Genomic DNA, 16,669 nt, shown 5'->3' on the forward strand with positions numbered 1-16,669 from the left:
CTTACTTAGGTGTGTGTTGGAGAATTCTTAAGAACAAAGAATATGGATGCTGCTGGTAGAAGTGCGCCCTGACAGATAGGAGGCTTTTGGATAGAGGAACAGCGCGAGAAAGAATTCAGAAGGGAGCCGTGGCTTTTTGAATGAGCTGGTTGCCAAGTGAGAAGTGCAGCGTTGTCAAAACTGCCTGATACATTCATCTAATGAAGTAACAGCTTTTCTTTTTTGTTCCAAGGGAAGTATGCAATAGGGAAAATTCTGTATGGGAAGGTCTGTGAGCCAAGACCAGTTTTTACACCAGCAGTTTGTGGATTTTTAATATGGTCCTCTCTATTATTAGGGGGAAGAGAACCACCATCTACTGGAGGGCTTAGTAAGCAAAAAACCCATGGAACTAAAGCCTACAGTTAATAGTGTTTAATACATCATCTTCTCACCATTGTCCCTGACAGATTCAATGAGATGACTAGATAATAAAGGCTAAAAGCTAAAGTTCTGCCTCATATATCTCTTCTTTATAACTGAAAATGTAACTGTTACATTTCTATACTTATTATTCCACCTGGAATCCCAAACTTTTGTGGTGCAATACAAAAACGTGCAAACTGAAGGAGGAAAAAAAATCATCTGTAGTCCACAGGTGAAGCAGTAACTGACCCACAGAATGAACAAGCAGTGTGGCTCAATTAAGAAGTTATCCGTGGCAAGACTGAATGCCCTTCCATTTTAAGGAGCTCCCTTCCCTATAGTACTGCAGTTATGTGAAGTTTTAGGTCTTGATCCATACTGGAAAGTAATATCATAGCACAAAACATTCCTGACAACCTGCATCTTTATTTTTATACCTTTTTTCTTGCGTAAAGGTGAAGATGGAGTTTTTAAAGCTTGGTTAAATAACAGTACCATGGGATGCAAAACCACTAGCTCGTAAATTACTGTTGCTTCAAGCTCTGCTTGAAAGAGATCATGTGTCATAAGATTGCTCAACATCTGGTTGAGAATTCTTACAAGCAGAGCATTTAGTCACACGCTTGACTTAAAGTGCATGCATACTTACCATTGCTTAAATAAGTATTTAATTCCCTTCTGGGACTAACAGATGTATGGACTGGGCTTGAATTTACAGGAGTTTAAAAGTGTAAAATAAAATGCGTGCTGTATGAATGTTGCTGGACGTTCACCATCCATTGGGAGATGGCTGCATTAGGAAGGCTGGATAGTAATAGGTTGTTCTCTTTGCTCTTATTTTACTTGTTACCTTGAGTTTGTGGCCGATTAAATATGATTATTGTATTAATACATATAAATATTTAGTAATTAAAAGTAACCAGTGAGATATGAAGTTCTGAATATTGAAGTAAGAAATTTAGAAGTGGTTTTGGTGTCTTAGAAGATGCTCGCTAACAAAATGGTGGTTCCAAAGATTACAAATCACTTACACATCAGTCTGACATGTAAGAATGAACTGACCTTATTTCCTATTGTACAGCAGAGGTATCTTAATTCTGAACACTGCTAGCTAACAAGGGCGTTTAGTCAAGAAATGATGCTCTTTTGATAGAAATAGGAATGCACTGCTTGCTGTTAGCAGCTAATTAAACATTGTACACAGCAGATGTTGTGCAGCTTACAGCCTTCAAACTGTTTGTTGTGTGGCTGGTGGATTGGTCTTTCACTGTACAGGTGTCTCTTTACTGCAGAGTTTGCCTGTAATCTGAACTGGCTGTGTTTGTCTTGCATGGACGAAATACCCATTGCCTATCTTGATTTGGCTTTGTGAACTTGCTTTGTGTACGGCAATATAATTGGTCATTTCATGCTCTTTAGGGAGAGTTTTGCAAATCCCAGTTTAATAGTTCCTAGTTTACTCCATCTGTTGATACGCTGCCAGTATTCAACTCTGTGTAGTAAATCTTTGTGAAACTTGAAGTTCTTCCTCATGATCCACATAGGCTGAAATCTTAAACTGTATTCTGTTCTGTAAATCATTTATCTGTGTGCTTTTTAAGTAGTGGCCTACCTTTCCCCTGGAGGCCATTGGTCTTGAATGTATTTATTTTTTTGGCGGAGAGCCATGCATGAATCATAGCCCAGAGCAGCTTACAGTCTGAACTCCTCTCTATTGTTAATATAAAATACTTCATGCGGTTGTTACAACGTTATGCTATGTAAAACTTTTAAGAGAAGAGAGATTGATTTCAGACATGCTAGTTGCTTTTGAAGTTTCCCAGCAGTATGTGGAAATGATTTCTTATGGTCCTACAGCTGTAATTCACTAACATAACTAGTTGCATGGGAAGTTAGTACATGAGAACGTTACCGACTCTGTCGCAGTGAAGTGTGTTTGTTCTTGTGTGAAAATAGTCACAACCAGCTTTTCGTTCCGTTTGTAACTTTCCTGTTTGTACCTCCCTGCTCTATTTCCATATTGCTTTATTTTTTCCTCTTCTTGAATTAATTCACAAGTCTTTTGTTCTGTTCCTTAGGCGCCCCTCTTTTCTGGTTTGCCCATTCTGCTGTGGATGTTGTTTCATGTTCCATCTTTTTTTTTTTTTTTCTCCTGTGTAACAGTGATTTTATTAAAGGCAACTGAGGACATGATTTATTTCTTGGTGTTTAAAAGGCTTCTTTGTACTGAAGAGCCTGGGCCCAATCAAAGTACTAAGGATTTCCATAGGTGAGTCAGCACTGGGGGCCTGCCTGGCTCTGAGATAGATAGTGCCAGTGGAGTGTAACCTCATCTCATGCTTCAGAGGAAATAAACTACACGACACAGGATGAATGGGGAATAAAAATGTGGCTGGGTACGTAATCCATAGATTTGTTTCTACTTCTTACAGTCTTTCATCTTGATGTCGAGCCTTTTTATTAACTTGTCTTTAGTTCTGAGCTACCCATTTGACTAGCATTGTGATGTTTGGCTGTTCCTAATCTGATGAGTGCATAAAAATGTGCCGCACAAGGTGCTGACTTCTTCCCTAAGTGTTTATAAGAGGTGTTCTTAATCACTTAAATACTTGGTAAAAGGAGAAATAAAGTAGTGAGTTTCTCCATGGGGCTGCTGTATGACCCTTCAAATCTTGGCTATATTGAATGCATTTAACTTTGTTTCAATACTGTAGACGCTGTATTTCTTATCTGCACTTCAGGGCAATCTCTTTACATTTGGTTCAGCTTGCTTGTTGGCTAACCTGACTGACAGATGGAGTTCAACAGCTGCAGCCTTATCATAAACAAGGTGCCTGTAGGTGACACACGGCTGAACAAGTGTGACTTCTTTCTTTTAGAGACCTGACCTCTGTAGTATCCCATAGCTTTCTGATGCTTGCAACAAACATCTTTGCCCAACTGGGGAGATGCAGGTGGATATGGAGGCCAGTATTCCCAGATGGTTTAGGGAGCTGAACCCTAAGGCCTTTCTTTTAATTGGTTGAAGAGATAACACTGGAGCCTGTTCTGCCTCGGGAAACTTTAGAACAAACATAGCACTTGGTGAGTATCCAGTAGAGGGGGATCCAACCAGGGTTATGACTCATGCCTTTTCCCAGCAATTAATTTAAAAATAGAATTGAAATTGAAATATGCCTTAAAGGTCAGAATGTCAGGTCAGTGTGCGTCTGATAGTTTTTAATGGGGAAGGTGTTTATAGAGAACAAAAACATTCTTCATTTTTTTGATGTCACTTCTGTTGGCCATATATTGTGAGTGTGTGAACAATTAATTGTATTATCGACTTCAGGAAGAAGAGACATTACTTTGTGTAGCAATTTTTGGTAACTTTTTAGGTTGGGTAAACAGCTGATCCTTCTCTCTGGGATGAAACCAAAGTATTGAGTGACCTCATTTACCTTTTTTTTTTTCTAGATAAAAATCTACAGCACGGCTGTTAACTGATCGTGGCTGCTTTAGGGAAGAGGCTGTGTTTTATTCCTGCATGTTTTAACATCTTATTCAGACTTCTTAAATTAGAAAAGAAATGGGTGAAGTTTTAGTACATGAAAGTGAAGTTTCAGACTATACACTGTCATGTTGTTGATATATAAAGAAATATTTCAGTTACATCTTTTAAGTCTAACTTAAGAACTGGGAGTCCCTTTTACCTTCACGATCCAGTGCTCGGCCACGACCTTCCCATCAGTGGTAGATAGCTATTTTGGCAGTTATGCATATTTTTGTGAGAAAATGAAGGTCATGCAGCTGGAAGGACCAATATTCTGATATGTCTGAAACTTCATGCAAATGTTAATGGCTATCGAGGCTTCTTCCTGGTTTTAAATTTGAATAGAATTTGGTTCTTAGCAGCTGCAACCATGAGGGGTTGTTGTTAAAAATACATACATTGTGCACAACATTTTGTATCCTGCTTCCTTCGCTTACCTTTTTTTGTACCATCAAGCCTTCTTTGAAAGACTTGAACCTCATGTTTAAAATAGCTCATCCATTCATTGAACTAAGTTAATCGTTCAGTTAAATGTGTCGTTTTAGCTTTACCGAATTAATTTGTGTTACTTTCCTTACACTGAGTCTATTCAGCTCCTCTGTTTTACTTGGTAAATGTGGAAGGTTGTGTTCCCACAGAGTGGATTTTTTTAAATCTGTCTCCTGCCAAAGTTTCTCTAAACCTCCTATTTTAAAATCAGTAGTGAAACATGAGAAGGAGACATTCAGTGTGTGGTGGTGGTTTTTTTTCTCTTAATGTTGCCATCCTCAAATTATCTCGCTCTTAGCAGTGATGAAATGTCTGGCTCGGTCCATGTAGAAGACAAGACTGAGAGCCAACAAGTCAGCAGCTTTGAATGCCTTGAGAAGGGGTGCAGGAGAGGGGGGAAGAGCCGATTAAAGAATGCTCCCAATGTCTCATCTCTCCCAGTGTCTCATCTCGTGACCCTGTTGGAGTGCACTACGTTCTGAGGCAAGGCTTTTTAAAATTGAGCTGTTTTCATACTGAAGTCCTGTTCATCTCTTTAATCTTGTTTCTTTAATTGCCTCACAAGTCTGGCGTTGAGGTGCATACATGCTAGATGAGGAGCTTCTGTGTGCTCATGGCAAACTCTTACCCTCATCCTTGGTTTAATCTTTTAAAGATGCATCTCCTCTGTTCCCTTTCTAGCTTTCTAGTAATTTCAGTAGGAATCTTTCCAATAACAGGTTACTTCCATCTAGTAATTTGCTGGTAGTGTCTTTGGTTTAGAAACAGTTCTGTTGACTGAAAACTTTGCAGCTTTGACATGTATGTAAACTACGTAGTTTACACTGATTTGGTACGTAAACTCAAAGTAATTTTGCATCTGATCATGAAATGCAGCTTGTTTGTTATTTCAGCAATTCCAGTTACACTAAAACTTGCTTTTTCATATGAGGAAATTAAAGTAAGAACCTAATAGGAAGTGAAATCTATTAGATGGATGTGATAACTGCACGAGAAGGGGAGTAAAATCAAGGGGAAATGTATATAACTTATTACTCTGGACATGTAACTTTATCTGTGCATCACTGATTGTACTGACCCTTCTTTTACACTGAGTTTATCACTGAGTTTATCACTCAGGGTTTTGCAGTGAAACGTTTGCATCCATTTTATTATTGTTTATGAACTTGAACAAAACTACAAATTAAAACCAGTGGGTTGATGCTGAAGAGTGCTTTTAATCTGTTAATCTGACACTCCTACTTCTGCTTAGGTATCTCATCTTTTTTCCATTTTATGGGAATCACCATAGGGTACAATCTTCTTTCCTGGAACAAAGCAAGCAAAAGTACCTGTGGTTAAATGTTCTGAGACAACAGGGTTAGTGGTGTTCATATTTCACTTCAGTTCTGGAAGTATTTACTGTTTGCTTTAAGATTATGCTTCTGTTCTGACCCTGCTCCAACTGAAATTATAGAGTCTCTTTTAATCTTCCTTTGGATGATGGGGCAGACAATAATGAAGAGGGCAAGCTTTGTCTTGAAGCAGGTAATAAATAACCAACTCCATCAGCTAGCAGTTTGGATTGACTTGTCTGTCTGGAATTACTGCTATTAAACACATTATGATCTAATGAAATAATAAACTATCTTCAAAAAAAAATTAGCGTCTTTTAAAATCTCATGTGGTGTGTTTTGAATTTGGATGTGTTTTTATGTAAGGTCGCTTTGAGATGCAACGCAAACAAATCTGGATTTTTAACAGAGCAGAGTTTTAGATTCAAAGTTTAGCAATCTTGGCATTGAAGAAAGTCTGTTTGCTTGTGAAGCTGTGTCATTTGGTTTTGGTAAAAATGTATTTTGACTCTAAAAAGAGTCATTGATAAAAATATTTAAAGAAGGTATAAATAGATGCATGCATTATAACTGTACTGACAGATACTATGAATGATTAACATACCTTATATAGCCTGTGATATGTATAGGCTTGCTCTGAAAGTAGCACCTTCCATTGTATGTTGGCCCACCACTTCAGAGGCGGATGCTGGTGATATGGCAGTAGAGGCTGAACCTTCCCACCAGTATTTAATTACGTATTATTACCATGTAACGCACACTCTTTGTATCTATTGATTGAAATAAATGGGAGGCGTTACTTTCAGAGAGATCTATGTATAGTGGTGTTTTGTGATAGTGTTTGCTTTGTGGGCACAGACTTAATTATCTTTGTGCTGTGTTTCTACAAGTACATCTTCCTCTTCTGTTTAGACTGGAGGTACTTCGTGTGTTTCTGTATGTGGTAGAGAAGTATTCTTACTGCTGCTGCTCAAAAAAGTGAAACTGAAATTGGGGCAAGGAGCTGGAAAAAGACAGGTAATTCCTTTTTAGCATGCAGTGAATGCCTGCTGGCAAATTAATGCATGCTACAGGCACCTAGAGGAAAAAAGCTCCATCTCTTCAGAGTTGGGTGTTACTTCAGTAAACAACACAACATGTACCCCCTGGTACTAGCTATTACAAGCTGAAATCACTTGAAAATAGTTTAACAAAACAGGTTTGAGCCTGGTATTGAGTATGCCTGTCTAGTTAGCTCTAATGTCACTGACTGCAGTAAGGAGTATCACTGCTGTGGTCCACATGTAAGGAAGTACTTGCCCAAGGCATTTTTAGCCAACTGTTATTAGAGTGGAAATGTTTTATTTTCTCAGTCGGTTGTGGAACAGATGTTATGCTTAATTTCAATAATAATTACAAGATTAATGAAAGAGTGGAGTCTGCAGAGGGAAGACAGCAGATCTCCCTGTGTATGACTGCATCTGTTTGATATATTTCCCTTTTTCTCCTCTGCTTTTTGGGGGGGGAGGGAGGGAACCTTTTGTTTTTTCTTAAACACCTTAAAAGAAGCTGTGAAGCAATGGCAGCTGTTCCAGGAAATTTCTTAGTGTACATAGAAAGCAGGTTATGAAATAGTAGTGTCTTGTCAGATTGAGCTGATTCTACCTGTTCAGTGGGCTGACACAAGTTCAGGGCAGCAAGTCTTTGGCTGACAAGCATTCTCCTCGGCAGAAAATCTAGGCAATACTACTGCAACTGGAGTGCGTGCTCGTAGCTCTTGACTTGAAAGCATTTTTCTTGTCTGCTGGTTCCTCCCGGTCCACAGGTGTACCGTAGTGTTGTGCCTCAGCTGCCTTCTTCCAGTCCTCGTTTGCTGTTCTGGATCCCTCAGGCACTGGGTAAGTCTTCTGTTGTGTTGGCATATGGAGAGTAGAAGTAACACGGTGTGTCATTCCACTGGAATTTCACTGCCCTCCTCACCCCACCCCCTTCCCACTTATCACTTTTCAGTGATTAATACACATGGCAGAACAGGTGTCCATTCAACTGTGGTCTGTTCTGGGATTTGAGTCACACCTTAAGCTCTGTGTTGGGTGCCCAAATTTGGGCTGAAATCTTTTGGTTTAGTTCAGGTACAAACCGTCGTCTCTCTGGGTCAGTTTTTGTGTTTCAGCAAAGTATGGTTCCTGCTGGCATTTAGTCAGCAAAGAGCCTTTGATACCATTCACTTGCAAAGTATGTGCAAAATGAAAAACAAATTGCAACACCCAAGCAAGCCAAAATATCGTTCATCAAACACGATTGTTTTTGCTTTACTAATCTGTGAATTTGCCTTTAAACAGCTTGGCTAAATATTAGCATGTGTTGAGTTCAGCGCCTTAAACGAGCTTCTCGTACAGTCTGATAGCTGGTATGATTTGTTTTTGGTGATTTCCAGCCTTGACAATTAACAGGGTTTTTTTTAATGGTTGTTGTTTCAACAAATGCTGATGCCTGACTTCAGCGGTGCAGTCTGTCTGTACCAGCCGTGTTTGTGCAGGAACACGCAGGGTCATCTTTCCCAGAGGCTGATGTTTCCTCAGACTCCTTAGATGGTTTAATAAATACTCTTCTAAAACTTCTGCTGGGGGCTGTAATAGCGTATGCAAGGATCAAAAGCTGTTTTGACCTCTGTCTTTCAGTCTCCTCCTCATCCCAAGGCTGTCTCCTTAACTAAGAAACCTTTCCTCCTTCTTCCCCTCCAGCAGATGTAAACAGGAGGTGCTGTACTTTTTTCCTTCAAGATACATATTCAAAAGGTTTGTAATTAGTCTACAGCAGTTCATCCTCATGATACTTACCAGTGTCTGCTTGAGATCTTTTCTCAGTGCTTGCGGTTTTGTTTTCTCTAGTTCAAAGTATTATTTCTTGTCTGGTACTTTAAAGATTGTTTTTTCTCCAGTAATTTCTACATCACTATTTTGACTACCGTTTTCCCAAAAAATAAATCATCGAATTCCTGTTTTTCCTGGTAATGAAAATACTTTCCAGTATTAAAAAAAATCAGAAAAATAAAACAACAAGGAACAACCTGTAACTATTATCCTACATTGCTATAAATGTCATAGGTTAGCAGTTTAAAGACATGTATAAGATAAAGTTTGTCGTACTTCCTGCCTTTCACTTTTTTAGCCACTGAAATCAGTCCGCTGGATACGCTAAGTGTGCCGAGCCTGAATCTGGAGTTCATTTCGTGTTTGGAATGCATTTCTGGCCAGCTTTTGACGGCCCTGCGATCTCATGACCTGTCCTTGCAAGGATACGAAAATACTTCAGTATCAGCTGCATGATTTTGATAGATTTTCAGATTACAGTGGGTGAGCACAGACCCGGCACAGGCTCTGACAGGAGTCAGATCAGGGTGCAGGGTTTGCCTCTGACCCTTCCCTCCCATGCAGCCTCCCCACACCACTTGGCGGGGCTTCTGCGTTGGCGGCCGCGCTGTGTGAACGTGGGAGCTGTGCTTCTTCCCCTCCTTTATGCCTAAGTCCCATTTTCAGAAGCTAAAATAAACCTTCCATGTGTCTTGATGCTTTTTTTCCTTCAGTGAAGAAAGGCAGCTGTGCTGTTTCTTTTTCTTGTCAGTTTACGCATGTGTTAGAATAAATGTTTCTCACATTAAAAGAACTGACCAAGAGAAATATCACAAGCACAGCTGTACTGAGATGTTTTGTATTGTTGCTGCCCAGTGTCCTTTTGAGGTCACACTACATCTCCACAGCCCTGACTCCTGTGCTGGGATTGGGGTTGGTCAGTTGTCCTTTGGTTTCCATTTGCTGTGGACTCCAAGAGCCCTGAAGAAACCTCAGTGCCTCCCAGCATTTGTAAAGGCAAAAAATGCAGCAGCATTGGACCTAATTCCTGTAGAGAGGTTTGATGCTCACAATGGGCAACAGACCATGGACCATACATGTATTCCTTTACCGTGTCTCTTCCCTCTATTTATATATGCAAGAAAACTGTGTGACAAAGTTCTGCAGCACAGGTTGGTGTGATGTGGCTGTGTTGGGCCCTACAATGATGGCCAAAGGTACTTCTGGTGATTTTCTTATCTCTTCGTTGTTGTTTTGTCAGGTAAGCGTGCTTATGCTCTCTGTGTATGGAGCTGTAGGAGAGTTCCTTGTGGACTGAGGCAGTCACTCAGCTTTCATTTCATACATTGATTTTTGGCTACTTCCGCAGTGGGCTGAATGACTCACACCAACTGTAAGCAGGGACTCCGGAAACCAAACCAAACCAAACTTGCTCCCACAAACAAACCTCCCGCTCTTCGGGAGCTGTAAGTCGTAAACAGGAGCTAAACGCGGAGCTGTGCTATCGGCACGTGGGGTTTGTAGCCGGGGGCTGCAGGCCGAGGGTCCCTCGTTACCTGCCAACCCCGCGGCGCTGCCCGCCCCGCCCCGCGCCCCCCGCGGCCGCCGTGGGGTTGGTGCCGCGCTCCGGGCGGGCGGGGCCTGTCAGCAGCTCCGCTTCCTCCTCGCCGCGCTCTCCTACCTGCGAGGATATGATGTCAGCGCCTCATTACCCTAATTATGCTGACCTCATAGCCCGGCCCGGCCAATGGGGCCGCCCCGCTCTCCCCACCTGCTAGCAGCAGAATTCCATCATTCCTGGGATTCCTCCCCGGGCCCGTGCAGCGAGCGGCGCCGGGGCCAGCGGCTCCTGCTCCGCTCCGCTCCCGGGCTCGCCGCCCCGGCCCGGGAGTAAACAAGCGGCCCTCCTCCTTCCCCCCGCCCGCCGCCTTCCCGCTCCGCCGTCCGCCCGGCCACGCCGCCTCCCGCTCCGCCCGAGAGCGCGCTGGTGAGTGAGCCCGGGGCCGCGGCGGGGCGGGAGGCGGGAGGCAGGGGACAGGTGGCCCCGCGGCGCCGAGGGGAGAGCAGCGCCGGCGGGCGGAGAGCGCGACCCCGCGGCCGCTGACGGGCGGAGCGACGCCGCACTGTGGGCGCGGGGAAATCCCGGCGCTGCGGGACTTTTCCTGGGCTGGGCCGGGCGCCCGAGCGGGTGTCGGAGCGGCGGGGCAGCCCGCGGGGTTGGCGGCGGCCGCCGTCGGGGCTGAGTGCTGTGAGGAGCGGCCGCGGCGCTGCGACTCGGCGGGACGAGGAGGGGAGGTGCGCGCTGCCCCGGTAACGGGCTGCCCCGGGTAACGGGCTGCTCCGTGCCTGCCCGCGGGGCCTCGAGCCGTGGCGAGGGGGCGGCTTTCTCCGCCGGGTTGGGTCCTGCCTCGGGCGAGCGGCGGCTGTGCCGTGCTATGCCGAGCCGTGCCGTGCTGTGCCGAGCCATGTCGTGCCGAGCCATGCCGTGCCCTCAGGCTCCTCCTGGCTGCTGAGTGTTCTCGCGGCCCGCCACGCTGCTCCGTCACAGCAGAGGGTGCTGAAGCCGGCTGCTGGGAAACAAGCCGCCCTAAGTTTCTGTTTGGAAGCCTGTTGCACCGCTCTGGGACCGACAGAGCAGTGTTTCGACTGCCATCTTATATTCACACCTTGGCTTCAACAGAGCGTATTTTTCTTGCGGAATTCCAGCAGCAGCAGACGGTCCTGCGGTGTAAATCTTGTCGAATGAGTCCTAAGGGCGCTGCGAAAGCCTTTTCACTCTGCGTCTGCTATGTTCTGTTTGTAGAGCGGTTGTTAGTCTTAGAGGTGCAGATTCGGTCTCTTCAGTCAGGCTGAGTTTATGTTTCCCAGATAGAATCAGAAGTAGTTAATCTTCAGAGCCAGGCTGACAGCAGGTGACACCCGTGTTCCTCTCTTCTGAAAGTGTAATAGATTTCTTTTTAGTATGTTTCCATGTTAAAGAGGATTTGGGCATCAAGAAAACAAAAGAACATAATGTTAAATGCCAAGGTTTTGCTTTAAGCTTAACTTTTTATACGTGGCAAGTTAAATCATTGAGTTGTTTCTGTTTGGAGACGTAGCTCTTCATGCTTTCCACATCCAAAAACAAGCACGGTAAGAACCCAAGATACTAAACAAACACATAGAGATAAGTGGTGCTTTGATGATTCCTCTGATCAAGTAGCTGAAACTCACTGTGCAGATTTTACTGTTGCAGATAAGAAATACAATCTATCTAAACTGAACACTTAACATTTTGTGTGAGTATCTCAACACGGGATTTACATATCCCGCCATAGAAGCTGTGGTGTAGGTGCAGTCGAAGGAATTTAAGCATGTTGTGGCTTTTGAGGACGTATGTTGACTCCAGCATGTTTATCATTCGCCTCATCCTCAGTGCAGATATGCTTTACTCTCTCCTAGCTGGAAAAATAAAAGCTCTTGACTTGGTTTTCAACAAGATATTTCATTATATTCCTTTCCTCTGCAGCCTTTTCAGTTGTGCTGAGAAGTTGTGTCTGGGTTTCCTCTTCCACTGCACTTTCTTCCATTGAAGCTAACTGAAATACCCCTCTTTCTCTACCGACTCGGGATCACTGCACTTGACTAGCAGGCACTTTGCCTGCATCTTTCGAGGTGTTGGGTATTTTTGCCCTGTTTGCCTCTCTCTTCAGTTAATCATGTTTTCCTTATACTTGTGATTATTTACACTTCCTTCGCTTTCATCCTCTCTCCCTCATTGTTTCTGGGGTGTCCTGTTTGTTTTGTGTCTCACGTTTTCATTGTTATAAAGAACTTTATTTATTAATCCACTTTTCTCTTCTGTCTTCCCCAGACACATGAATTCAAGTCTCAGATTCTTCTCTCTCCATCATTGAGAAGTTCAGCCTTTCGCTCTCCTTGGCACCACGCAGATGTCTCTCTCTAGTTCGCACTCAGCAAGTTTGGAAGAGACCTCATAGTATTGTCTGCTTTCACAAGTTTTCTATTAACTTGTTTGCTAGAGCCGTTGTCTGCTCTGTTGTTCTGTATTCAGTCAGACCTGCGGTCCAGCTATTCTTATGAGGGCGACCTCTTTTTCAATCTTCGTGTCCAAACTGTGTCTGCACGCTACTCGTGTTTTTATCTGCACAGCATGTCTTTGTGCAGACCTTTTGTTCTCATCCTCGAATGTTTGCGTCCCTTTTCCTGCTTCTACCTTGTTACTTTGGTTCCTAGTTAAGGTCTCCCCCAGCCAAAAGCCATCATAGCTCCATGCTGATTACTGCTTCAAGCATCTTTTTCCTTTCTGTTCCTTCACTATTCCCTTTTTGTTTAATCAGATATGAAGCTTGTCTCTTACTGGAAGTCTTTTCCTGCTGTGAATAATAACTGCTGTGGGATTGCATGAACGTCCTGTTGTCCAGCCTGCAGTTTATCTCTGGTTTCCCTACTGCTTGTTTATTTAAGTTTCAAACAGGCAGGTTTAGGATTTTGCCTAATATTAGGTATATATAGGGATATTTCGTACTGTTTGCATTATTGCCTGGGGGTTTTTAGCTCCTTGAAGGTACTTTCTTCAACTGTAACTGTGCGCAGCATCTTTGGTAAGTCACAGCATACTGGAATCACACCCTGGTGTTTGCAGGTGGCTGTATAAGCAGCATCCCTTCAGGGAAGCTCTTGAACAGGCACAACATTCTTCACAGGGCATAAACTGTTGCAAAACACTTCTGCGACTCTCCACGGTGTAAACTTCCAAGAGCACGCAAAGCTCCTAAACCATATTGAGGACAATTGTGCTGAAGTTGTCCTTAAAGTGTCTTGATTTCCTGCTGAGAATTCATCTTGGTTTCTGTTTCCTTCTCTCAAGGCAAACTTCTGTCACCAGCTCACTCTCTTACTACGGGTGTATTCTGGAAAGCTCTCCTTCCGAAAGGACTGAAACACTCGAGGAAAGCAGCAAATAGAGCATTTGTGTTCAGTCAAAGACATGATAATACCCTTTGCGTTATTTACTGAGAGAGCTTTTCTAAAGAACTGAGCAAAAACCTCAGCATTCTTTTGTAATGTAGGACAAAGACGTTAGTGCTAAATCACGGGATAGCCGTCCCTTTGGTGTAGCTGCCTCACCTGATCAGAAGCGTTGTCATCTTTGTTTCCAGCCGAGCTTTTGCTTTGTTAGAAGAGTCTGTGTGAGAAGGTCAGTAATCAACGGCCAGAGGGAAATAAAGTGGTGCTATTTTAAAGTCCTTGGAAAACAAAAGGGAGAAAAGAACCAAGCATCGCGGGCTGAGAGACCAGAGTGCAGTGATGGAGATTTCCTTAGTGAATGAATCCCGTTTGCTTTGATTTGGATGAGGGAGAAGTTGAAAATGATGCAAGGAAATATTTGGTTAAGGCAGACCACGTAAAATCAGAGTCTAAGATCTTATTTTCTTAAACGTGTTGCCTATCTGTACTGTCTTTAAAGAGAAGAGCTGGCCGGACTGTCTGAGTTCATGTACCGCTCTTGAGCAGAAGCTGATTCAGACAGCAAGGAAGAACATCTCAGTCCTTGAGTGTGGTTCTTAGTTATTGCAAGTTTCTCTATTCTTCCTGGCAGTTCTGTGGAAACAAGACTGAATTTAGCTCTTTTTTTGAAGAAATACATGGAAACTTAAATGTACTTAAGAATCCTTTACCTTATGCTTTAAAATCTTTGATTAATTTTAGAGTCTTTGACTTTACTTAGGAAGAGGGAGGGAGGATAGTGGAGGTTTATTCTTCGTAGTGGAAGGTCAAAGAAATGGCTTCCCAAACATGTGCTTGTCATTAAACCCACATACATGTGTTTGAGATCTCTGTTGGAGATTTCCTTTCTTTCCTCCTTTCCTCTTCTTTCTTTTCAGCGTGATTTGGAAATAAAAGAAAATTACAGTCAGCAGTTTTTATGACAGTATCTATCGTACAAGCTTTGGGAAGGAAGAAAGGACCAGCAAAGATGTTGTTCGTCTAGGGCTGCCTCTCTTCCTCTGCTTTCCTCTACACTTCTGCCTGCTGTTATCTTATACTAAAGCAGATACAAGTTGCTGGCCTTTCAGTGAAAGCATCTTGACTATGTGCTGCTCTCCAATTTACTTTCACTTTCATATCTACTTACATAGAAAACTGTGTGTATGTGAGAGAGAGTGGCTTAGTAAGCTCCTAAGATGTGCCTTGTTATGGGATGGGGTTCATTTTTTCAGCATGGGGAAAGAACAGGTGCAAGAAGTTACTGAGGTGTGATGATGATTTCATAATTGACAGTTTGCTGTCTGTGGCATACAGAGTCATGAGTAAGAAAGTGGCTTTAATAGCTTACAAGCTTCAGATAATTTCACTTCACTTTGGGCATAGGAGGATACGGGGTGCAAATCTATTGAAGATTCTGGGTCTAAAACAGCTGATGTGGGTTATTGGGCCAGCTGTCCAGGTGAGTCGCATCTTTGGATATTGTCTCACGTAGCTGCATGGAAGGAAGGCGTGTGGAAAGGAAGAAAACCTTAAAACGTGCTGAAGGCAAGATGATAGGATTTCTAGCACTTGTAATTTAGTGAGTAAATAACTGTGCACTGTTAAAGCATTGTAAAATGTAAGACGTCCTCTCTGAATTTTTCAGGATCCACAGAGGAATGGAGACTCCATTGGATGTTTTATCAAGAGCAGCCTCTCTAGTACATGCTGATGACGAGAAGCGTAAGTCTGAAACTTAGTTCTCTATTTGTTGGATCCAGATATTCATGTCTGCACTGGGTGTTAGCCTAGGAGCTGGCTTTGCTCATTTGTGCAGCTTTTTCAATCTGACATGTTGGAAGATGTCTTCAGAAAGCCCTTAAAACATGGTCTTCCTCAAATGCAAGAACAATTTTATTGCATGTAAGTTGCTTAGTATGCAAAACGGTACTTCTATTGTTTTAAAAGTGTGCTTTGCCATCTATAGAAAGGTGCCCAACTTTTCCTAATTACTTTTCCATTGTTAATAGACAAAAAAAATTGTAGTGGAGCTGCTGTCCAACTAAGGGGGATCTGAGAATTCACACTCCTCAGTGTTTTCAGTTAGTCCTGTTCTCTTGTAAGAGCACATAACCGAGTGTGAGTGGATGGATGGGCAAAGATTCCTTGCCAGCTCACAAAAACTAGGAGGGTAGACTGTTAGAATTAGTAATGAGAGTTTCATTTTCCTTTCAGTGCTCATAAATGATGAGCACAGGATGTTAGCTTGGTTGCAGCAATGGAGGAACATGTTGCCAATTTCACTTCTCTTTGCATTCCCATTGAATGTCTAAGGTGTGTTAGCCAGTGTCAGCAGAATGTTTTCATTTCTGGCAAATGGCAGTTGTGCCTTATAGAATGGAGTATTAGCAATATCATCATTGTTCAGTTTATTTCTGAGTGGCTGATGTTTCTTGGCTGTCAACCTGAAGAGATGCTAACTAGAAAGATGGTATTCTGGCTTTTAAACTGCTTCTGTGTGTAGCTTCTGTACACCGTCACCTCTGAAGATGAATTCCGCTTTTCTTTTTAATCTTTGCTCTTTTATTCTGTGTACATTTATTTTTGAAAAGTGAAAGTCTCGAATGTTTTCTGAAAGCATTCCTTTGCTATTGCTGCTAATCAGCTTATGAAGGACTTGCCGTAGTAAACAAACACTGCGTGTTTGAAGACGAAGTTTCATCATGTTTGTCTGTTCAAATATTCAAGATAACAGCAGCTCACTGTTGAAGAAATGTGAGCAGCGATGGCTTTATTCTCTCATGAGCTCTTCTCTGTTATTATCTCTAAGTTTTATGATGAGTACTGCTGTTGTTCTTTCATGTTCACCTCTCTGCTAGATAAGGACCAAATCTGTACTGATCCTACCGCAGTGGGATGATTTAGTTTAATGCTACAGTTGTTGACTGTTACGAGTAAAATGAACAGCACTGAAAAGCCCTCAAGGAAATTTCTCTGTGATTTCAGCTTGGGGAATTTCTCTTGTAAACTAACTTGCAAGTTTGCAGGGAGGAGAAAAGCTTGGCCTGTTTTCCTTTGACTACATTTTTTTACTACATAAAATTGAA

The 16,669-nt window shown here is 42.7% G+C and overlaps 1 protein-coding gene across 2 annotated transcripts in view; it reads left to right on the plus strand.

The window, feature by feature from the left end:
* The first annotated feature begins 10,353 nt into the window (after positions 1–10,353).
* VGLL4 (vestigial like family member 4) overlaps positions 10,354–16,669 on the plus strand; it is a 71,797-nt gene continuing 65,481 nt past the window's right edge. The window contains exons 1-2 of one of the 2 annotated variants that reach the window (XM_072347564.1): positions 10,354–10,578; positions 15,229–15,305. In XM_072347564.1, the coding sequence (XP_072203665.1) occupies positions 15,242–15,305 (64 nt within the window). In that variant the 5' untranslated portion in view covers positions 10,354–10,578; positions 15,229–15,241. Of the gene's footprint in view, positions 10,579–10,816; positions 10,887–15,228; positions 15,306–16,669 lie in introns of those variants that run through there. The other variant, XM_072347565.1, reaches the window with a different exon arrangement.

This window comes from Excalfactoria chinensis, chromosome 12 (genome assembly GCF_039878825.1).
Source record: "Excalfactoria chinensis isolate bCotChi1 chromosome 12, bCotChi1.hap2, whole genome shotgun sequence".
NCBI lineage: Eukaryota > Metazoa > Chordata > Aves > Galliformes > Phasianidae > Excalfactoria > Excalfactoria chinensis.